Source organism: Balaenoptera ricei, chromosome 15 (genome assembly GCF_028023285.1).
Source record: "Balaenoptera ricei isolate mBalRic1 chromosome 15, mBalRic1.hap2, whole genome shotgun sequence".
Classification (NCBI taxonomy): Eukaryota; Metazoa; Chordata; class Mammalia; order Artiodactyla; family Balaenopteridae; genus Balaenoptera; species Balaenoptera ricei.
The window spans coordinates 88,311,086-88,334,317 of NC_082653.1; the positions used below are offsets into that span (position 1 = coordinate 88,311,086).

The 23,232-nt window shown below is 61.0% G+C and overlaps 1 protein-coding gene across 5 annotated transcripts in view; it reads left to right on the plus strand.

Moving 5' to 3' along the window:
- Positions 1-23,232, plus strand: part of MAD1L1 (mitotic arrest deficient 1 like 1) — a 339,612-nt gene that overhangs the window by 195,031 nt on the left and 121,349 nt on the right. For 3 of the 5 annotated variants that reach the window (XM_059897371.1, XM_059897372.1, XM_059897374.1), the window contains 2 exons: positions 10,482-10,622; positions 20,916-20,972. The exons of 1 other annotated variant lie outside the window; for it this stretch is intronic. In XM_059897371.1, coding sequence (XP_059753354.1) covers positions 10,482-10,622; positions 20,916-20,972 — 198 coding nt within the window. Of the gene's footprint in view, positions 1-6,474; positions 6,497-10,481; positions 10,623-20,915; positions 20,973-23,232 lie in introns of those variants that run through there. One more of the 5 variants, XM_059897375.1, reaches the window with a different exon arrangement.

The window sequence follows — 23,232 nt, forward strand, 5'->3', positions numbered from 1 at the left end:
CCCTGCTACCCTGTCCGCCCACATTGCTCACCTGCCTAGAGGCAGCCAGGTTTCTTGTTTGTGCTTCCAGAGGCCATTCGTGCGCATGTATCTCTCTCAGCAACTCCTGGTGGCCCTCTCTTCACATTCTCTGCAGCTTTGTTTTCTAGAGCTTGTAGGTATTTAAATATGTTATTTCCTCATCAGCTGCTATAGTCAAACCCCATGAGCTGGGCATGTTGCGACCCTGTGAAGTCCTGATTGTTTAGATTAGCACTTCCATCTAGAGAAGCTGCGTTGCTGGTAAACTTTCCTTTTCTCTCAGCACTTGGAAGATGTAATTCCACTGTCCCCCAGCTCATTCCTTCCCGTCTGCTGCTCGCTTGGATCCACGTGTGTCCGGGGCGCTCTGCACTTTCACTGGCTGTGTCTAGGCATGTCCCCCCCCACCACCACGCTTTGGAATGTGTGATGGTTTCTGAACCTGAGGTTGGGTATTTTTTAAAGTCAGTTCTGGAAATTTCTCAACTGTTATTTCCTTGATTGTTGCCCCATCTGTCCTTTATACTCTCTTTCCATAATTTTGTTAGAAACCTATAAGACTTTCCCATCTGCCCTGTATGTCTCTCAGCCTGTTTTCATATTTTCTGTCTGTCTTTTTTTCTTCTGTTTATTCTTTATATTTATCGTTCAATTTGGGAAATCTCTCTTTAGGCACACTTAACTTGCTGTTTTAGTTATTATATTTGGTCTGTTTTTACTCTGCTTAGCTTTATTTTGTTTGTGTTTTGTTTTTAATTTCCTTCTTGTTTCTTTGGCATATTGTTCCTCACTCATAGTTTAGATCTTTCTTTATTGTTCTAAACATATTGTGCAGACTTACTTTCTATTCTGCTCCCCGTTATTCTGTTGCTGAATATTGTGGGTTTCCTTCTCCTAATTCTTGCGTTTGCTCGTCTGTTTTCATATGTATTTTGTGATTTTGTTTTCACTGTGAGCTTATGAGCCTTAGGACTTTATCTTTGGAATGTGTTTGATGCCTGGGTTGGAGCTCTGCTCTTCCAGCAGGGGTCTGTGCTTGCCCCGCCACTTGCCTGAGTGCACGTGTAGCCTGGGGCGCTGTACACAGTGTCTCCCTAACGCCGCTGCTGACGTACGTGTGTGTGTGTGTGTGTGTGTGTGTGTGTGTGTGTGTAGACCACTGTGCACAGTGTGTTTACAAGTTGGCCCGCTGTGGTTATTGGCTTTTTTGGTCCTGGTTCTCTGATCTGATGCCCCACTCCGTGCAGGCACCACGTGTCTGCTTCTTCCCGCACGACGGCCCGTATATCAGCCAGATCCACGTCCACCCCAGGGGAGCCGTAGTCCGGGAGGAGGAGCCGGGAGGTTGGGGTCCGTTCACGTGAGGCACGGCGCCGGGGAAGGCAGCCTTCGTGGGGCGGAGTCTGCCGGGTCCGTCTGTGGCAGAGCCCGTGGGGCAGGATGAGCCTGGTCTCGGGAGCTCAGGAGAGGTGGTTGGTCCCGGTGCCGGAGTGCGGGTGAAGTCGCCAGGTGTGGCACGTCGCCTCTGGCCGCGGTCCCGTCGGTGCTGGGCAGCACCGAGGAAGCAGGGCCTCTGACCGTGCGACCTGCAGCCGTCGGCTGGAGCTTGCGTCTCCCAGCGCAGGGAGGCGAAGGCCCAGGTGGAGGTGGCCCAGGGAGTCCTGGCAGCCCAGGTCCCCGCCCCGCTCAGGGGCTCGGGCAGGGGCTCGTGTCTGTAGTGCAGGGGCTTTGGGTCCGGCTCATCTCGCGGCGTTGGGGCGGGAAGGGTGCAGGTGGAGGTGGATGGAGGAGAAGCATCTCGAGTGCGGGCCGCGTGCAGCTCACCGGTCTTCTGGACGTGGCCCCTTTTCTCACGTCCTTTCTCCTTTCTTCAACGTCTTCTCTCCTGATAATCGACATTCAGAGCACCTATCGGGGAAATTACAGGCCACGTCCTGGTCCAGTGTTGGGGCAGAAATGCCAGTGTCCCCGGGCATCGTGCCCTTGACTTGAGCTGTGGGGCTGCAGAGGTGGGGCCCGGGTCCCCAGAACCAGCCAGGGTCAAGAGGCGGCGGTGGAGGCCCTGCAGCCTCCTTGCAGGGGGCTGCGCCATGAGCAGAGGTGTCCTGGAGAGGGCGGCAGGATTAGGGGCTGCGACCAGAGGCGTGAGAGTGGAGGGGGCGCCGCGGGGCGGGGCGGGGCAGGGCCGTGGGTGGACGTCGTCTTCCCGGCCAGCGCCGCCAGACGTCCCTGGGGAGGGGCGTGGGCGGGGTGCAGCCCGCTGGGCTCTTGGACGTCCCTGGGGAGGGGCGTGGGCGGGGCGCAGCCCGCTGGGCCCTTGGACGTCCCTGGGGAGGGGCGTGGGCGGGGCGCAGCCCGCTGGGCCCTTGGACGTCCCTGGGGAGGGGCGTGGGCGGGGCGCAGCCCGCTGGGCCCTTGGACGTCCCTGGGGAGGGGCGTGGGCGGGGCGCAGCCCGCTGGGCCCTTGGACGTCCCTGGGGAGGGGCGTGGGCGGGGCGCAGCCCGCTGGGCCCTTGGACGTCCCTGGGGAGGGGCGTGGGCGGGGCGCAGCCCGCTGGGCTCTTGGACGTCCGGCCTCCAGGAGGCTGCACAGCCAGGCTGTGGTTCTCTTGCGAGCTGCCCTCGCGGCTCCCCTCCCTCGCGGGGTCCCTTCTTTTCTTCCGGAATTGCTTCCGCATCAGTGAACACAGTGAGAAAGTGAATTTCATCTTTCTCGAGTGCTGTGGGTTTTCCAGAACGTGTCAGGTGGTTTGAGCGCCTCGTTTGCTGGTATCTGTAGCCTCAGAGGGTGGCCGCCTCTCCTGCCTCTTGTTGTCTTTAGATGGAGTTGAAGTTGCGTCGGTTCCTTCGCCTCCGCAGCCCCTGGGGGTGGCCTCCTTCCCGCGGGAGCCCTGTCGGCTGGTGCTCGGGCAGCGCGGGCGGGAGGGGCACCCCGCTCACGAGCTCGGAGCTGCTCTCGGGCTGGTGGGGAGTGTCCCCTGTGGTCTTGATGTCCTTGGATCCCTTTGCTCCGCTGTGCCAGCCCCGTGCTGTCTGTGAGCAGTCTGGTCCTGTTAACAGGAGCGGGAGGCTAGGGAGGAGGCCCCCCGGTCCTGGGCCTGGTCCCTGCGGGTTGCCGTGTGGTGGTAGGACCAGGATGTGCTGGGGCCTCAGACCAGTGACCGCTGGCCTTGCCCGTGGGCTCAGGCCCTTGTGCTTTCAGCTTCCAGCCGCTCAGAGGGGCAGGTGTGAGGAGGCCATGGCCACACCGGCCGTTTTGTCCCAGAGCTGGTCGCCAGCACCGGATCCTGGTGACCACAGGCTGGGAGCCCTGCCTGATGCAGTTTTGGAGAGCACACGGGACACACGTGACGGCTTGTGGCCTGTAAAGTGCTGCGCTCGTGAGCAAGCTGCCACACCTGCCTGGGTGCAGGGGTACCGAGACCATCAGCTGGCGGAAGGAAAAGCTGACGTGTTTGGGCCAGTGAGCCTGGGGCGGGAGGAGGGGGGCGGGAGGAGAGAGGCAGGCATTGGGAGGTGGAGGTGCCAGCCGTGGGCCCGTCCTCCCCTCCTCCTGTGGACCTCATGGCTGTACGAGACCATCCCCAGCCCTTCTCTCCGCAGGCACCGTTTCGTGTTTATCAAGTAATCTTTGTTCATCTTTCAGCCCCTCCCTCGGGTGGTCATGCCCCCATTTTGCGTGAGAAGGGCGAGTTCAGAGAGGTTAAGTCACCTGCCCAGGGTTGCACAGCTGGTTTGTGGTGGAGTCAGGATTTGAGCCTGGGTTTGTCCAACCCAGACACACCTGACACTGGGACCCCTCGGGGCTCATCACGGCTCTCAGGGGACCCCAGGAGGTGGAGCCACAGCCCACCTCTGCACTGCCCACTCGTTTGGGAAGCGAGCGGCCAGGATTGGGCCCAGCAACGCAGCTCGCGGAGGCCGGCTTCCTCCCTCCCGCGTGGCGTCCCACGCAGCAGTTCCACGTTTCTGGCCCCATCCACTGCATTTCTTTTGGTGACTCCGTGTGAGGGGAGAGGCCATTGGAACAGGACTCTGTAGCTGTTTAAGGTCATGAATTTCATTTTCTTATTAAAACACGACGGCATTGTGGGATGAGCAGGGTCGGGTAGAGGTGCTAGACTTGTTGAGGGCTCGTGGGGGCGGAAGGGCTGGGTTGGAAGGGCCCCCGTGGAGCCCTGCAGGTGGGTGGGGGGCTGAGCGGTTGGCCAGGAGGGTGAACTGGGCCGCAGCTCTGGCCGGGAGGTGGGGTTGTGACGGTGAAAACACACAGGGATGCCCCCCGCCCCGCCAGGAGGGCCCGGAAGTGGGGCTCCTGACGCTGTGGGCGCCACAGCCCCGGCCTCTGGGCTCGCGCTCTGGGATCGGCAGGACCTCGTCTCCGACGCGGTTTCCCCCGCCGAGGAGTGGGCTCGAGAATCCCCGGGCAAGGCCTGCCTCGCTGGGTGGGGGGCTTCCGAAGCGGGGGCGCGCTGGGCCGCGGGAAGGGCCGGCCTCTCCGTGTCCTGCCCGCCGTCTGCCCTGGGCACCAGAGAAGAACTAGATGAAGTGGGGGTGGGGGCAGCAGTGACCACACCGCTGCTGCTGCCCCTGTGGCCCTGGCGGGCGCCAGCCATGCCAAAGCGCTGCATGCCCAGTGCGCTGCTGGGACCTCAGCCACCCCGAGAGGTTTCTTGTGCTTTTCGTTTCACAGTCCTGAGGCTCAGGGAGGGCAGTTATTTTTCCTGAGGTCACACAGCTAGTCTTTGTGAAGCCAGAATTTGGGCCCAGCCGGCCGGGGTGCTCGCACCTTCCTGGGCCCTCGGCTGATGCCCCCTCCTCCTCCCTCATTGGCGCTCCCTTGGGGGTGCCGGCTTCCTTCAGGGTCTGAGCTCTCGCCTGGGCGTCCTCCTTGTGGGCCCCACGCCTCCCCTGGGCCGTGGCCCTCCTCACTGCAGGCCCTGGGGGCTGTGGCTCAGCATCTTCGTCCTCAGGGCCCCCAGCCCTTCTCTCCCCTGCCCCCTCCCACCCCAAGGCCCAGGCTCGCAGCTCTGATGGGCCTGCGTCAGGCAGCACCTCGCAAATACCCAGCGGGGGGCAGGCCCGTCCTCAGTGTCGCAGTGGTGTATGCTTCCGCCCGCATGTGCTTCTTCAGCCTGTGCGTGGGGCGCGTGCGTGTTTCTCCATCCCTGGGGATTCGTCAGCATATTTTGGGGCTGCACGGCAAAGCTCAGCGTTAATTACCACACTTGGAGGACCAGCTGATGTTGAAGGCGATCATCACCACCGCTGCTCTCCCACGAGGGCATGCCGTGTGGAGCGCCCTTCCCCAGCGGTGCCCACCAGGAAGCCCAGATGCTTCCTAAAGCGTCTGGGGCCTCTGTGTCCGCGACCTCCCCCCTGGGCCCCCCCCCCCCGGGGTCTGTCGTGGCCCCCTCACTGTCTGCGCGCCCTCTCCAGCGCCCAGGAGCTGCGGGCCTGGTCCTTGGGCCCGTCCTGAGGCCTGCATTTCACCCCTGCCCCCCTTCCCCTGCCCCCATGCCCCCTGCCCGCTGAGCCCGCTCTTGCCCAGGAGCAGTGAGAGGAGGATGAAGGAGGGGAGGCAGGCGGGAGGTCTCCAGGGTAGCGGGGGCTCTGGCAGCGCTCCTGGGAGTTCCCGCACGCCAGCGGGGCTCTTCAGGTGGCCTTAGGGGCCATTACAGACAGAAGCATTGAGAAGCGCTCTCTGCCTGCTCCCTTCAGGTGAGCAGGCAGATGGGGGACTTGGCCTGGTGAAGGCTTATCTCACACGTGCGTGTGCGCATGCGTGCGCGTGCGTTCTTAGAGCTCCGCCTCTGCGTGTTCTTGCCTCTCCGACTCATTCTCCCGCCTGCCTGGCTTTTCCCCCCTCCTCGTGCCTCCGGAACACCGTCCTCCGCGTCCACGGCTTTGCCCGTTCACCCGGAGCTGTCGGATGCTGGAGTCGTAGGACCCTTTCCTCTGCCCGCAGAGAGGGCTGATCTGAGCGAAACCACATGCGCGGAAGGGTCTGCCTCCCTGCTGATGAGCCGTAGCCTTTCAGGAGAGGATTCCCCCTCCCCCCACCCGTCACTGGTTTCCCCTCCAGCCGAGAGCTGGCCAGGCCTGGGAGACCTGGGGCTTGAGTTGTAGAAGGAAAGACGGACGGTGATGGGGGTGAGCAGAGCTGTGTGTGGTGAGGTGCGCTAGGCCGCGTGGCCGGCGGGGACGGGCCTGAAGGACGAGAGGGCCAGACGTGTCCCGGGGGAGAAATTTCCAGGCTGAGGGGTCAGCAAAGCTGAGGCCTGAGGTGAGGGCAGGCTCAGCATCTTTGAGGGACAGGACGGCACTTCCGGAATCCGTCCCCAGGGAGCCGAAGGGCCGGGTGGGCCCTGGAACCTGCATTCCTAACCAGCCCCACCCAGGTAACAAGCTGCTGGCGGGGGAGGGGGCGCAGAAACGCGTTCCTGCGGACGGAATTGGCAGCATCTGCTGACAGGTTAGAGGGAGGGGTCCTTGCTCAGACTCCGCACCCATCCCCTCTGTATCCCCCAGCTTGCGTCCACCTGCACGCCCCGCTTCTGCCCCCACCCATTCCCTAGCCCAGCCTTCCCCTGGGCAGGACTCTCAGTGCCCACCTGGACCTCCCGCCCCCCCTGCAGACGCCTGCTGAGTCCACACTCGGGCTGCCGGGCTGGGCCTGGGGCTGTAGAGTTTGGCTGCCGCCTGGTTATTGGCTGGCCTGTGCCCATCCTCCCTGTGGGGCTTGGGGCAAGTGACTTTGTACCTCTGTGCCCCCGTTTTCTTTCCAGGAAACAGTGGCCTGGACTTGATCAGAGTGCCTTCCAAGCTTTATATGACTTCCTTTCTCCACCGCTTCTCAGCACCACTGAGGCCCTCCACTCCCTTCATGTACATAAAAGAAGAAAGCGTAGATTTCATCTCTGCCATCCTTAGATTCTGGGTTCTTATGGGGAATATTCCAGAACTTGCAGAGACCACATCTCCTTGGTCCTGCCCTGGTCCCCACTCACAAGCCTGCAGAGCTGTGAGCCGGTCAGGGAGGAGGGGCAGGAAGACGGTGACGGGTAGAGAGGGTCTGAAGCTGTCTGTCCTGGCATCCTCCCGAGCCAGCCCAGAGGCGTTGCAAGGCTGGACTCTTGGGCTGCCTACTCGGAGCGGCCCCGGCCTTGTCCCCGCTTTGGGCATTGGCGCGAGCCCTGGGTAGACGCCAGGAGCGCCAGCCACAGAGCGTTGGGCGCGTGGGCTGCCGCTCCGCAGGATGTGTGCAGACCCTCTGCCACCCAGCCAGGCCTGCTCACCGCCCCGTGCTTTCTCCATCTGGTCCTTGAGGCCTGTGCGCAGGAGGGTCGGTACGTATCACCCCAAACGCTTCGTCCGTCAGGGAGTGTGGGGCTGTCAGGGCCGGCCTGTCAGTCACAGACCGGAGCTCTGAGGCTGGGGCTGGCGGGGTCGGAGCAGGGTCACGGCCGCTGCCTTTGCTGCCGGTCGCGGCCTCCGCTCTCCCGCACCCCTCTGGGCGCTGCAGGCTGGGCCTGGGGGTCGGGGGCAACTTCCATCACTGCCCCCTCCCCCGCGTCCTCAGTCCATTTCTCCCTGCGCGATGCTGTGACCACGCTCTTTGGGTTGCGTTGATCACGTGACAAGCAAGGGTGCCGGGACAGACAGGGCTGTGGTGTCCCCAGGGAGAAGCACCCAGGGGAGCCCCGTCCTGTCTGTACCTGGAGGCGTTGGCGCGGCTCCTCTGCTCAGGCTGGGTGCCTGTTTGTTCAGGGATTAGTCCCCACACCTGTTCAAGTGGAAGCGAAGGGACCTTCACCACAAGTGGAATCTGTCATTAAAAAGTCATTATCAGATCACACCAGCCCAGTTCTCGCTGCTTCATGACTAATGGCAAAACAATTTCCTGAAAAGGTACAAACAGCAAACTTTCAATTTTATATCTTCCTCTTTGCTAGCCTGGAGACGTAATAGAAGAGATCCGTAGTGGGAGGCAGCATTTTGGAGATTTATTGGTCAATAAAGGTGACAATTACAGCTTGTTTATGAAAGGAAGCCCCTCCCCGGCCCCTGCCTGGCATCGACGCTCTGGTAATAATAACTGTGTAACCAGCCCGAAACCGTAAAAGTCAATGGGAAGATACAGGATTTCAATAAAATTATGACACTCGATAAACCTTCCTGTTGGAAACAAATTTTCCACGGACGTGTGACCAGTTCCAGTTGGATTTGTAACTTTAATTTCTCACTTATTGAATTTTTTGTCATCAACTAATGATGAAGTCCGTGCTGGGGCGATGGCTCAGCCAGAGGCCCGGGAGCGCAGGAGACCGCTGAACTTGGCGGGCGGGGGCCGATGGGCTCCTGAGGGAGAAGAGGGGACCCTGTGAGCCCCCAGTCTTCGCCAGTCTCACCTGAGAAGGAGGGGCCTGGGCAGACTGGGTGGGCGGCATCGGTGCTCGGGGTGGAGGAGCAGTTGGGGCAGGTCTCTGCCCGGGCAGTCGGGCCTCAGCTCACGGAAGCAGCGGCCGAGAGGACGGGGCAGAGGGTCCGAGAACGTGCCTCGGAGTCGGTGCTGGTGCGGCCTGGCCCTGCGGCTCGCCCGGGACGCAGTGCCCTGGCGGGTGTGTGGGCTGCGAGGGGCGCCGGCCGGGGTGCGGAGCAAGGCTGCACGAGCTTCTCCAGCCGCTGCGCCGGGCATGCCTGCGGGAGGGGCTGCGTCCTGGAGCCCACACGTGGAGGTCTGTTTGCCAGTGTGGACGAGATCGCTGCTGTCACCACGTGAGCCTCATGGCTCACAGGCCGGCGGCTGGACGCTTGGTCCAGGAGGGCATCAGTCGTCCCGGCCCGCCTGTGAAATGTGCTGGTGACCCACCTCGCTGATCAGGGAGGAGGCTCAGGTGGACGAAAGCGCTGGCCTCGGGTTGCGCGGAGCAGAGCTGGGACCCGGACGTGGTCTCGTGGGAGCCACCTTTTCTTCCTGGACTGTGCTGGCCCAGGCTAGGCCACTGAGCTCCCCAGTGTGGCCCGCACACCAGCAACGTCGCCTGTTAGAAATGCAGACTCTCAGGCCCCACCCCAGACCTGCTGAATCTGAAAGGACGTTTCACAGGACCCGGGAGATGCGCAAGATGGGAGGTTTGAGAAGCGGTGCTCTCGTTAAGCCTGGCTCTCTGCAGGGGACCTGATTTTGTCTAATTGTGCAGCCCGTGTGGGCCTCCTCGGCCGCAGCCGGGAGACATGGGGGCAGGAGGAGGGCAGGTGCCGGCCCTCAGCTCGTGCTGCAGCCTGCTAGGAATGAGGTCTCCTCACTGCACACTTGGGGGCTGGGTCCAGAAGAGTCTGGCCCCGTGGTTCCAGGCCCACAGTGGGGGAGGGGAGCCTCCTTTCCCCGTGCCAGCGCCCTTTCCTCAGCTGCCAGGGCGGCTCCATTCCTGGCCTTGGGGACACCCTCGGTCTCTGAGGGCCTCCCCTGCTGTTCTCCCTTCGCCAGCATCTCAGGAAGGGGTCTTACCGTGTGGCTCAGGAGGAGCCGCCCGTCTCTCCCAGGGCTCGTGCCGTTGGCCTTCATCGTTTCCAGTAGGGTACCACTGGGTGGGGACTCCTGTGTGGCTCTAAGGGGTGGTCTCAGCGCTGTGTGGTCCGTGTGCCCCACGAAACCTGAGCTGCATCTTTACGTGGAGGAGGGGTGCCGGGCGTGGCTGGTGCATGGTGACACCCAGGACCATGGCCTCTGGCACCCCATGGGCTTGGGGGCGTGGTGGGGAGGAGCTTGCTGAGGCCAGAGCTGGTGCTGCGGGGGTCCTGGGGCCTCTCAGAGCGCTCTGGGAGGGTTTCTGGACCTGTTGGACACCTGCCACCTCCCTGCTTAGAGGGACCTCTCCTTACCCACCAAATCTTCTGCTTAGACCCTCGCTCTGAGTGTTGCTGGGTTAAAGGCCAGGTCAGAAGTCATGGGAGCGGGGGTACTCCAACCCACTTGCTGGCGGACCCCACTGGTGTGTCCCTTGGTCTGTTTGCCGGGACTCAGGAGGTCACACTGACCCAGAACACTGGCTCAGACCTTCTGCCCAGCTGGGGGACACCGCAGACTCGGAGAGGGAGGGGTGCCTACCCCCGATGGAGGCAGCCCCCGCCCTCCGCTGGCCCATGAGTCTCTGGCCACCGCAGGTCAGACAGTGCAGCTCAAGGCCGGGCAGGCAGCGTGGCTCCACCGAGGATGGACCCCAGGCTCACCTGGCACCGGCCAAGCTGGGCTGCGGCTTCAGAGCAGCCAGGGCCCGTCTCGGCCTTGGTGGGCTCTGTTGGGCTAAGTGTCCAGCTCGAGCTCTTCAAGGAGCCACCCAGGGGGCCCCACCTGGCAGCCTGCCCCTCGAGCTTGGCCCCAAGCCCACCACGCTGCTCCCGTCTCCCTCACACCCCTCGCCCGCCCGGGCCTGACCTCCTGCCCTCTGTGCCCACAGGAGCGGGACGGCATGCGCGCCATCCTGGGGTCCTACGACAGCGAGCTGACGCCGGCCGAGTACTCGCCCCAGCTGACCCGCCGCATGCGCGAGGCCGAGGACATGGTGCAGAAGGTGCACGCGCACAGCTCGGAGATGGAGGTGAGGGGGCCCAGTGTCGGCGCGCGCTCCGCGGCGGGGGGGGGGGGGGCGCTGTGGGCGCTGCTGCGTGCGGACCTCAGTCCTGTTGGGGAGCGCCGCCTCCCGCCCCCGCCAGCACAGCCTCGTCGTTGCAGGCGCTTCCACGGCGCTTTTACCGCCACACGTTTGCTCCCCGTGAGACACTGGTGAAGAGGGATTCGCGGGGAAGGCTCCCCCCGACGCCTTCGCATCCGCGGCGCTTTCTACGTTAAGAGATCCTTCCTGTCTGGCACCGCGTGTGCTCCAGTTCATTACGAGGCTGGCAGTTCTGGCACCTCCAATGCCATATGTTCAGGCTTTTTGCGTGTTGGCGATGAGGGGCTGTCAGTGACCTCGGAACTCGTTGACCAGCGTGGTCGCCGTGCCTTACCCTGCCCGAGGCTGCGGCTTGGGGACAGCCCCGCCCCTGGCGTCTGGCAGACGGGCACCGGCTTCCTTTGGCTCCCTGTCTCCCCTTGAGTCCTGCCTGCAGGGGGCTGACTCGTCCCGGTTTGCCTGGGACTGTCCTGGTTTTGGTAGAGAAAGTCCCTGACCCCTTCTCCCCTTCCTGTGGTCAGCAGTGCAGCGGGGCGGTCACTCAGCCTTCCCTTCCAGCTCCCAGACTTATGGGAGAATTCGGGGGGGGGTGGACATCACCGGTTCTGCCAGCGTCACCGCCACGGCTGTTCCTGTCCGTCACCATCATCGCCACGGGGGCTCAGTGGCCAGTCCAGGCGCTGGGCGGGAGGCACCAGACAGAGGAGGGGCAGAGGAACGGCCTCCCAGCCCTGGCGGCTGCCCCGCCCTGTCCACACTGGGACTCCCGTCCCTGCCCTGTGCTCTCCGGACACGGGTGCCAATGGCCTCCTGCCCTCCACCCAGGCCGCACCGACCCCAGATCTGTGTTAAGACAGAGGACCTGAGATCCCCATCTTTGAGGCTGGGGGTTACCCTGGGACCAGCCTCAGTGTTCTGGACCAGCCTCAGTGTTCTGGGCTCGAGTCCAGTGTTCTGGACTTGAGCCATCCCAGCGAGGCCATCCATCGGGGGTGGGTTCTTGCTCTCCACATGTCCTGCACAGCAGGCCCCCGTAGGGGAGGGAGCCCCCCAAGTCCCTCCCCCTTGAATTCCCCCCGAGAGCCCCGCCCAGGCCTGAGCTGCTGTTCATGGAAAGGATCAAGCACAGAGGGGCTGCAGCAGGGCGTTCCCAGGCCAGGCCAACTGGGCACTGTCCCCTGGCCTTTTTGGAGCGTCTGCAGGCAGCGGAAGAAAGGCTGACTGACTCCAAGTGTTGGAACCACCCATCACCTTTGGAAAGTAGAGGTTCTGGTTGGATCCGTTGTGCCCTGTGGGTCAGGCCTGGGTCTGCTCCTGTTGAGGGCTGTACACCTCCCGGCCTCCACCAGGTGGCAGCAGACAAAGCCGGCCGGTCCTGCTCCCTGGTTCAGGCCCCCACCAGGGTGGGATGCGGACTGTACTGAGGGACCCCGGACAGGACGGGGGCTTCTCCTCAGCCTTGGTTCTTTTTCCTGCACGTCACCAAGACCCCTTCTCGTCTCCTTCCAGCCCTCTGGGAACCTGCACTGGGACAAGGATGTCCTTCCCCTCCCTCCTGCTTCCCTCCTCCCCAGCCATCCACTGACCTGATCTGTACCGGGCACCGCCAAGCGTAGGCCTCCAGGAGCCCCCCGCCCAATTAGGAGCCACTGGGACCTGGAGCTGGGTAGCCCTGGGTTGGCCCCGAGCTGAGGGAGCTTGGCTGGGAGAAGCTGCCTCCGTGGGGGGCGGGGGGAGCCAGCCGCCCGGTGCCGGATGAGGATGAGCGGTCCTGGGTGGGCTAGGCTGGCGGGATCCGCAGAGAGCCTCCTACAGGAAGGACCCTGTGCCCGAGTTCATGTCCGTGCTGGCGCTGCTGGAGCAGAGGGGCCTTTGCTGTCAGGCTTGGCTCTAGGGTTAGGACTGAGCGTGGAGTATGAGGGGACGTGTGGGACTTCCAGCTTTCCAGAGAGCTCTGCCCTCGTTCTCTTGTCAGTGGTGCGCACTGTCCTCTTAGAGCTCGGACTGCTCACGGCTACCTCTCTGTCCACTCGAGGACAGAGGGCCGGGGCCCGGTCTCCAGGACCCAAGGGGTTTCTCCCAGCACTCGGTAGCGTCACAGAAGTGACAGGTGCGGGGAGACACGTACACGGCAGAAGGCTTTTCTCTACGGTGTCCGGAGGGTGGGAGGCAGTATGGTGTAGAAGGGGAGAAATTGGGGAAATGGGAAACATTGGGAAAATTGGGAAATATTCGCCTCATTCCTGAGCGTTGCAGCCAGCGGCCCCGTCACCCCATCAGCGAGCTCCCTGGATTCGCCCAGCCGGGGCGTCGGGGGACTGCGCCACGGTAGTGTCTCAGCTGTTCTCACGTGGGCCCGGAGGGGGGCTCCCCGAGCACCTTGGAGGGTGTGCAGCCCTGACGAGGGCGCCCACCTCCCATCAGCGCCTGCCTCCAGCCCCCGCTGGCCCTGGGATCCCCGGGGGGGGGGGGCGGGGGGGTTCCTGTGGGAGGCCCTCTGGTGGCCACTGGCGGCTCCCCTGGACTTGGTCTCATCCCAGGGGGAGGTCTGGCTTAGGGAGAATGTGACCCGAACATGATGAGCTAAGCCCATTAGTGAAGAACAGGAAGGGGTTCAGGAAGGGGGCTGGCGGGGGTGGGGGGAGGAGCCCCGGGCGAAGTGGGTGTGAAGGCGGTGCCCGCTGCGCCCAGAACCGCGAGGCCAGTGATGGGCCGTGTGGAGGGAGCCCTGCGAGTGCTCCTCCACCACTCACCCCCCGCCCCCCGTCCCCCGTCCCCTTGTGTGACTGGCCCCGTCTCCTCGCTCCACAAGGCCCGGTGGGCGTGCTCAGCCCTCCGGCCGAGGGTGGGTGGCAGAGGCCTGGCTGTGGGCACTGCCCTGGCCGTCGTGATGACTGTGGTCGTCCTCTCCATGGACCAGGAGGAGGGTGAGCACCGGAGGCCTTTCCGGAAGGACTGGGCTCAGACGGGAGGCGGGAGACCCAGCCAGGTGGCAGCCATGGGCTGTGGGGCAGGCGTGCTCCGTGTGTGGTTTGCCGGTCCTTCTCCCAGGAGATCCCAGGAGAGGGGTTGGCAGAGCCTCCTTTAAGGCGAGTCACAAAACCCAGATGCTGGCCTGACCTGCCTTCAGTCCCAGCAGTTTCCTGGTAGAGCCGAGAGCTTCTGTGCAGCTCCGGGTGGAGCGCTGGGTGGAGCGGGGGCCGGGGGGCGGGGGGAGGAGCGGGCGGATGGTTTCTCTCCAAGCACGTGAGGCTCTGGGGCAGCCGGGGAGTCCCCGGCCCAGACCCGCTTCCCATCTCCAGCCTGACCCCTTTGGGGGGGGCACCGAGGCTCTCTGAACCCTGTCTCACCCCTCTGAGGCCCTGAGCAGCCGGGGAGAGGCCTGCGGCTCAGGAGGCTGGAGCCTGGATGCCGGGGTTTGGGCAGGACAGGCCCCTGTGCCGTCCCCTGTGGGTCTGCTCCTACGGCCCCAAGGGAGGGGACAGGCTCGGAGGCGCCTGGCTTTGACCTCACCCTCCAGGTCAGAGTGGCTCCACGCGGAGCCGAGGCGTGCAGGGCGGGGCTGGTGTCCTTCAGGCAGTTTTCCTCTTCTTGTTTTATTAAACAGTAACATTTCACATCTCAGAGGCTCAGAGAACGACCCACACTTGGAGACTTTGGAAGCTGCTTCAAGCTGCCTGACAGAAGTTTATTAGTTGAGCATCACATATTGACAGATGGTAGGAAGTTATGTAACTTTATAGAACCCGTTTGTTACGGGTTCCTCAGAGCCTCCAGGCGACTCATCCGACCTCAAGCTGCGATGCAAGCACCGTTTGGGGGCGCACGGCCGTGCAGATGAGAGCAGAGCGCTGCTCGCAGCCCCTCGGTCCCCGTTTTGTTCCACTGTCTTGGGGGGCCACCGGGAGCAGCCAGGTGCGTGCAGGGAAGACATCCCCACAGCCCCCGGGCCTGACGGAGTAGACGTATTAGCGTCCCTCGCCCGCCCGAGAGAGCGCTGGCCTGGGGGGCAGGGTCGGGGCGCCCTGGGGTCTGGGTGCCTGGTGGAGGTGGGGGCCCCTGTCCCCGCCCCTCCTCCACCCCACCCAGCCCTTCTTTCTCCCTCCAGCCTTCTTCCCCTTCCTTCCGTATTTCTTTCTGTTCTCTCTTTGTGTTTGTCTGTTTCTGTCTTTGCCCTGCTCTGTCCTCTCACCTCCACTGCCCCCTTCTCCTCCTTGGCCTCTCTCCACCTCATCGCTCACCCCCAAGCTCCTGTTTCTTTTCACGCAGAGGTCAGCAGGCTTTGTCTGTAAAGGGCCAGACAGTAAGTACTGTGGGCTGTGTGGCCACATGGTCTTGATCACGGCTGCTCAGCTCTGCGGCTGTATAGCTCAGTAGCAGCCGTGGGCCATCAGTAGATGGTGGGTGTGGCTCTGTGCCAGTGAAATGATAAAACCGGTGGTGGGCTGGATTTGTGTGCAGGCTGTAGTTGCCAGCCCCCTCTTCTAGCTCCTCTTTTCTGGGACCCCGGGACCCTGCTGCTTGACGTGAGAGCTGCCGCGCCTGCCCCATGGGGCCTGGCCAGCCCCCGGGGTGCCCACGGCCGGCGCCCTCTCACAGGTACAGGGGGCGTGCTGCTCCGTCGGCCCCACCTTTCACTTGCTGGGGAAGGAGTGGGACCCACAGATGCGGGCACAGGGAATTTGAAAACCACATCCACTTCTTAGAGAGGCATTACGTTTCACCCATTTAGCTTAATCAGTCAGTTCTAATGGGAAACATGCTTTGATTCTGGCAAAAACATCTCAGTACCACCAACCAGAAGTGTTGAGATTGGGAGGATCCCAGTAGCCCGACTCTGGTGCCATTTTGCACGGATTTTATTTATTCCATTTAATAAAGTGGCTGCAGAAGTCGGTAGCATATGTCATGAATCCTCCTCTGTCGACAGGGCTATAAATATGCAGCTCATGCCACCTTGATTCAAGATATCAGCCTGATTTGTTTTTCTAATTTATTTAATTAGAACAGATTATGGTGCTGCTGGCTGCATGGAGGTCTGTGGAAAATCCCAATTTCAGATTGCAGCAGTAATTTCTGACTCCCAGCTTAGGAAAAGATGGACATCATACTACTCTCTCTCCCTCTGTTCCTCCCGGACTTCTGTGAGGGCTCATGTCACAGCGTTTCTGTCACTGTCCCCTGGCCATGGGGGGCTTGGCTTCAGGAAGAACAGCAGCTTTTGAACCCTACGTCGTTCACCAGATCCAGATTTTTTTCTTATTTGTGAAAGTGTTTAGTGCTCCCCTTATATAAGGAACTTGAGACGACTCTCTTGTAAAAAAAAGCACAGATGAAACAAACTGGAAAATCTTGAGACAGAGTTACAAGATGAGCAACATGCTAAAGAGAAATGGAAAACAGAAAGGAGGCAAACAGGGAGAAAATAATACCAGAGACCCGGGCTCTGGGAATCCTCTGCAGTTGGACACGGATCTGACGTGCAGAGGCCACAGGCAATGGGCGAGGGCCACGTTCTATTTTTAGTTTTTTGAGGACCCTCCATACTCTTTCCCGTAGTGGCTGCACCAGCTTACATTCGCACCATCAGTGCACAACACATTCTTCAACACTTGCTGTCTGTTGTCGTTTTGATAATACCCATCCTAACAGGTGTGAGGTGGTATCTCACTGTGGTTGTGATTTGCATTTCCCTGATGGTTAGTGATGTTGAGCATCTTTTCATTTATCTGTTGGCCGTTTTTATTCTTTGGAAAAACTTCTGTTCAGACCATTTCTTAATTGGCTTTTGGTTTTTTTTAACCATTCAGTTGTATGAGTTCCTTATATATGTTGGATATTAACTCCTTGATGCATGGTTTGCAAATATTTTCTCCCATGCCGTAGGTCACTTTTCATTTTGTTGTTTCCTTTGCTGTGCAGAAGCTTTTTAGTTTGTTTTTTCTATTTCTGTCAAAAATGCCAGTGGAATCTTGATAGAGATTACATTGCATCTGCAGCTTGCTTTGGGTTGTACGGACAGTGTAACAGTATTAATTCTTCCAGTCCGTGAACACAGAATGTCTTTCCACTTATTTATGTCGTTTTCAATGTCTGCTATCAATGTCTTTTGAGTATATAGCTCTTTTACCTCCTTGGTTAAATTTATTCCTAAGTATTTTATTGTTCTTTGATGCTGTCGTAAATGGGACTGTTTAGTTTCTTTTTCAGGTGGTTCATTATTAGCATATAGAAATGCAACTTATTTTTGTATGTTGATATTATATACTGCAACTTTACTGAATTTGTTCATTAATTCTAACAGATTTCTCGCAGAGTTTTTAGGATTTTCTATAAATAAGATCGTAACATCTGCAAAGAGAATTTTACTTCTTCCTTTCCTATTTGGATGCCTTCTGTTTCTTTTTCTTGTCTGATTGCTCTGGCTAGGACTTCCAGTACTATGTTGAATATGAATGGTGAGAGTGGGCATCCTTGCCTTGTTCCTGATTTTAGAAGAAAAGCTTTCAGCTTCTCACTGTTGAATATGACATTAGCTACGGGCTTTATTATGTTGAAGTACATTCCTTTGGTACCTAATTAATTTTTGTCATGAAAGGATATTAAGTTTTGTCAAATGCTTTTTCTGCATCTATTGAGATAATCCCGTTATTTTTATGCTTCATTCTGTTAATGTGGTGTATCGCGTTGATTGATTTGTGGATGTTGAGCCATCCTTGCATTCCATGGATAAATCCCACTTGATCACGGTGTATGATCTTTTTAATGTGCTGTTGAATTCAGTTTGCTAGTATGTTGCTGAGGATTTTTGCATCTGTGTTCATCAGGGATATTGGCTGGTGGGTTTTTTGGGTTTTGTCTTTTTTTTTTTTTTTTTTTTTCTCATGTAGCATCCTTGTCTGACTTTGGTATCAGGGTAATGCTAGGCTTGTAAAATGAGTTTGGAAGTGTTCCCTTCTCTTCGATTTTTTTGGAAGAGTTTGCGAAGGATTGGTATTAATACTTTTTTAAATGTTTGGTAAAGTTCACCAGTGAAGCCATGTGGTCCTGGGCCTTTCTTTGTAGGGAGGTTTTTGGTTTTCTTTTTTAACTGATTAATTCTTCTTACTCTTTACTGGTCTGTTCATATTTTCTGTTTTTTTAATGATTCATTTTTGATTATTTGTGTATTTCTAGTTTATTTCTTTTAGGTTGTCCAGTTTTTTGGTGTATAATGTTGATCACAGTAGTTCTTGAGTCCTTGTGTTTTTATGGTATCCTTTGTGATGTTTTCTCTATCATTTATGACTATTTATTTGAGCCTTATCTTTTTTCTTAATTAGTTTAGCTAAAGGTTTGTCAATTTTGCTTATCTTTAAAAAAAAAAACAGCTCCTAGTTTTGTTGATCTTTTCTGTTCGGGTACGTGGGTGGTTGTCTAAATCCACGTTCTGTGAGGGTATAACAGCTGAAAACTGCTCCTTCACCTTGTGACGCTCCCAGCCCAGACCTCTGTTCCAGGTCACACGGCTGGAATGCAGAGACGTTGGGATTGATCTCTGTTGTCTGGCTTCACCCCTGCACTGATGCCTGAGTGGCCAGGAGGGCTTGTGAAGACAGATCTGCTGGGTCCTCCCCAGTTCTGGGGGCGCGGGGGGCTGAAACGTTGGACTTCCCACAAGTTCCCAGGGGGTGTTGAGCTGTGGTCCGAGGCCCACCACCTGCAGGGTAACCACGCTAGCTGTTAAAGCCAGGACGGGGTCCAGGTCCGCTGTGGAAGTGCCACCGCGGCCCTGTGAGCACTGGTGGGGCCCGGTGTGCTCTGGGTTGGGAGAGGTATCGGCTGCTTCAGTTGCATAGGTGGGTTCTGCTGCCTGGACGGGCCCCTGTCGACCGGCCGGCTTCCTCGCCTCTTTTTTCTTTACACTTTGTCACAAGCCTGTGTGTGAAGTGGAGCCGAAAGGCCGGGGGCCTGAGAGTCTGGTCTCGTTCTGTCCGTGAGACCTGCAACCTTGGGCTTTGCAACCTCCCGTCCTGCCTGCATCCGGCTGCAGGGACGGCTTCTCCCCTGCGCCTGGGCTCCTGCGCTGGCGGGTGCTGGGCAGCAGGTCTCACTCGGAGATAAAAGTGGCCACGCGAGGTCTCAGTGCCCCCTTCGCTGGTCACACGTGGTGTGTGGGCCGGGGGCTCGCGCCTGGGGTCTGGCAGGAGTGCGACGCCCCCAGACGGCCTGACGCAGCCCTGCGGTCACTGGTCCCCTTCCGCCTGCTCCGGGGTGCGCTGCCCCTGGGACGGCCGGTGCCCTTCCTCCTGTGCCCCCCGCACCACGTGCCTGCCCTCCCAGCTCCACTGCAGCCAGCCCGGCCAGGGCGGGGACGTACGCGTGGGGGACCGCGCCCCCCGAGGCTGTTCCAGGAGGCCTCGGTCACGCGAGCAGCGTGAGGAGCGGCTGACGGTCAGTCTGTGACGCGGCCCACGGCCCCGCCAGCCCGCTGCTCCCTGGTGTCCCCGCTGCAGGCTGAGTCCCCCGTTGAAGGCTCGCCCCGCAGGGTCCCCGTCGTCGCCGCCGCCGCAGGCTCCTGAGTGCAGAGTGCGCACCAGGTGGGCGGCCGCGCGTCCTCGCTTTCCTCCCCCAGGTGAGGCGACGCCCACACCCAGTGCCGGGCGTCCGAGGGGCGCGTGTGGACCGCGGCTGCCCCGGCCCTCCGACACAGGGTGCTGTCGGCCTTTAATTTCCCGCGTGACTGAGCCGCGGAGCGGCTTCGCGGGCGCGTCTTCCCTGGCGAGGCCTCCGTCTCCCTCCCGTGCTCCGTCCTGCCGCGCCCAGCCTGCCGGTTCCGCCCGCGGCCCGAGGGCGCGTGCGCGGGTGGGGGGGGGGGGGGGCGGGGCGTGAGCCATGCGGTGGGGGCCACGCCTCCCCGTTTCCTTCCCTCTGATCCGAGCCCCGTGCTGCCTGCCCATCGTGGATGCCGCGAAACCACTGTTTCAGGGGTTTTGTCTGGTTTTCCGGTTGGTTCAGGAGGGAGGGTAAATCCAGCGCCCGTTGCTTCGTCTTGTCCCCGGAGAAGGCTTCCCGGAGCCCGGGGGGCTGCGGGGGCCTGGGTCTCGTCTCTCCCGCACGGAGGCTGTGCTCTGTTCACGTCCCCTCTGAGCCTCTCTCCAGAGTTTTGTGTGAACGGCGGGAAGTCACGTTTCAGGGCGCCCACGCTGCAGGCTTGCGGCTCATGGGTGGGGCGGCCCGCTCGGCACGGCCCGTTCCCGCCGCCCACCCTTGTCTTCTGCTCCCGGAGACCTCCTGTATGGGCTCTTACGGGGCTTCTTCCCCGGCGCAGAGCCTCTCCTGGATGCTGCCAGGTGCCCTGCACCCCTGGTCAGGGAGCTCCCACTTCCCGGCGGAGCTGAGGTGGCAGTGCTCCCCGCCCTGGCTTTGCCCTGAGGAACGTCTTGTCACCTCCCCATGCAGGGGCTCCTCCGCGGCCAGCTGCCCTTTCCCATCCAGCCTCGTAGTCGTGCCTCCGTCCTTCGGAGTCCTGCCCGTCTACCTGCTGGGCTCTGTCGTGGCTCCCCTCCGCCACCCCAGCCGAGGGCCCTCCTGCACTCTTAGGGTCTCGGAGCGGAGGCCGTCGTGGGCGTCGCTAACAGCCCTGCTGTCTGAGCGTCTGCTTCCTTTATGTAGCAGAGCCGCCCTCCCTTTGTTCCTCCTGGTTTGTCGTCCTGGGTGGTAGCACGGGTGTACTTTAAATGTCCTTTATTATTGAAGTATGACGCACACACACACACAGACAGATGCACACGTCGGAAGTGTCAGCTTGATGAATCTCACACGGATGGAGACACGAGCGTCACCAGCCCCCACTGGTCCCCATTACCTCATACTGTAGTCCTCTGGATAGAGGTGGCTTCTGCCGGCTCGTTGTGGCTCTGTGACTGTGTCCCACCCCCGCTATCCTGGTCCCCTCTTGGGGAGTGCTGTAGTTGGTCAGTGCCTGCCTCCTGGACTGTGGCCCGGTCCCCGGCCTCTTACCAGGGGCACTAAAACTCCAGCCCGAATCTCTCTCACCTTCAGGCGGCAGGCTTGTGGTGGACTTGGCGAGTTATCATGTTCCTGCTGCCCCTCTTTCCAAACAGTGGGAATTCGGGGTCTCCCTCGGCAGCAGTGGATGTGGCAGAGATGGGGGAGGTGTGGTCGCTTCGGCCCCAGGAGAAAGCCCACTGACCCACTTTCTGTCTTGTCTTGAAGGCTCAGCTGTCACAGGCCCTGGAGGAGCTGGGAGGCCAGAAACAAAGAGCCGACATGGTGAGTCTCTGAGGTACACACCTGGTTGGTGGCCCTTGTGGCAAAAGGGAAGCCCAGGGCCTGGGTACCTTAGAGCGTCGGGACCTGCCCTGCAGGCACAGGTGTGTGGCCCCCTCACCGTGGTCCAGGCCGCACACCCACCCCCTCCACCCCTGGCACAGACTGCGGGGTCCCCCCAGCCGGCTCTAAGGTGGGGACGGCGGTGCACGTCCTGCTCAGGTCACAGTCACACGACACGCTGACGCCCCGGGCCCTGCGGCGTGTGCACACTCGGCACAGGGCTGTCCAGCCTCGCGTGGCTATCTTGCAGCACGTTTGCTTCTCTGCTGTCCCTGCGGGCTGACTTCTGATGTCAGATCACGTCCGCCCCGCCCTCCGTGCAGCCGGGGGAGCCCTCACCTGGGCGCGTGCAGACACGGCCCCGGAACCCTGGCTGGCACCCCAGTATCTGGAGGCTCCTTACCACCCACTGGGGGACAGAGGGACGCGGCTTTCCGGCATCCCCGTCCTGTACAAACCGTGAGCCGCTCTGGCCCTGGTCTGGGCGCTGAGGGGATGAAACCCCCGGGCACAGGAGGGCCACGGGTGTGGGGAGGGTAGGGGCATCTGCACACGTCGTCGGGTTGGGGGCACCCGGGACGCTGCCGTGGGCACTGGGACTGGCGGCTGGCGTCGGGCTCCTGTCTCGGTGTCGGCGCCGCCCAGCCCCGCCTCTCCTGGGCGTGCACAGTGGGGAGGACCACCGGGTGGAAGAGACACACCGCTGCTGCGACCCTCACTGTCGGGCGGGGCCCACTCGTGAGGCGGGGGGGGGGGGGGGGGCCAGGGGCTGGGCGAGGAGTCGGGGGTGGGGTGGGATGGGAGGATCGCGGAGCGCGGGTTCGGGGGAAGCGTGGGGGTCTGAGAGGCAGTTGGACATTGGGCTGTGGGGCCTTTTGGGGGTCCGGAGTCCCCGAGTCAAGGCCGGGAAGCACCTGGGTGCTCCCGGTGGGTAGGTACCCAGCGGGCCAAGCCCTGCCCGGCTGCTCCAGCCCCAGGCGTCTGTCCTGGGGGGCAGTTCCACTCAGAGGCAGAGAAGGACATGTCCAGCGAGGGACCCTAGGTCACGTGTGTAAGGGCAGCCGTGAGAGGAGCCGACAGCTTCCCTGTGATGGGATTTCATCAGTGAGCCTCCGAGAGCTGTTTCCTGGGGCAGCAGGGGCGTGTCTGGGCCTGCAGAAGTCCTAGTGGTGGGAAGGCGGCTTGCCTGCGGTGCTGGCTGAGGGAGGGCTCTAGTGACAGGTGACCTAGCGGGAGCATCCGCAGGGAGGGGCGCCTGGGGCATCGAGAGCACAGCTGCCTGGCCTCCAGACCCGGGTGGGAGGGGGGGAGGGGTTTGGGGGGGGGTGCTCCCTTCTCGTCCATGGACTTTGCCGCCCCGGGGGTTGGGTGGGGTGGGGTGTCCTTGAAGCCTGACGCATCCTCTTGACGAAGTCCTGAGGACCCAGTGTTCTGTGTCTCCTGCGTCGCCCCCTCGGTGCTGGCCTGAGTTGGCGTGTGCCCTCGGGCCATGTTTCCGTGATGTGCACGAGGCAGGAGGAGGTGCAGGTGAAGCCGCGTGGGCACCTGATGCCCGCGGCCTCAAGGCTGAGAAGTGAGAATGCCTTGGAGCTGGTGCCTCGGCCCTTTCCCGGCCCTGGGGCTTGTGGATAGGAGCCGGTGCCTCCCGGGCAAGAGGGAGGACAGACCCTGCTGCGCTTGGCCACTGGCTCCGGCCCTCAGGCCAGGGTGGGCGCTGAGCTGAAGAGGCCGCTGCACCTCCTCACGGGGCACCCGCACCCGAGGGACGCGGGGCACCCGAGGGCCGCGGGGCCGCGGGGCTGTGTGCCTTCCAGCCTGTGCTTTTTCTTAGTTTCAACCCGTATAGTTTCCGTTCCTTGTGTGAAGCACCCAGGGGCTTTGAAATCCTGATGCCTGGTCCCTCCTCTAGACCGATTAAGTTAGAACTGGTGGGGGGGCCCGGGCAGGGGTGTTATTTCATGGCTTCCTGGGCAAGTCGGATGTCAGCCAGGGTGGAGAGCCTCCGGTAGGCCTGGTGCCCCCAAACTCGGCGCAAGGCCCCTCCCCCAGGCCACTGGGGGACCTTGGGGACCGTGCTCCATGGGGAGCTTTGGAGGTAATGTGCCTTGTCCCAGGGGTACTGACCGCGCGGAGGCGGGCAGTAGTGCGGGGCCTGGTTCTTGCCTGAGCTGACTCTCGGCCATGCCCAGAGATGAGGTGC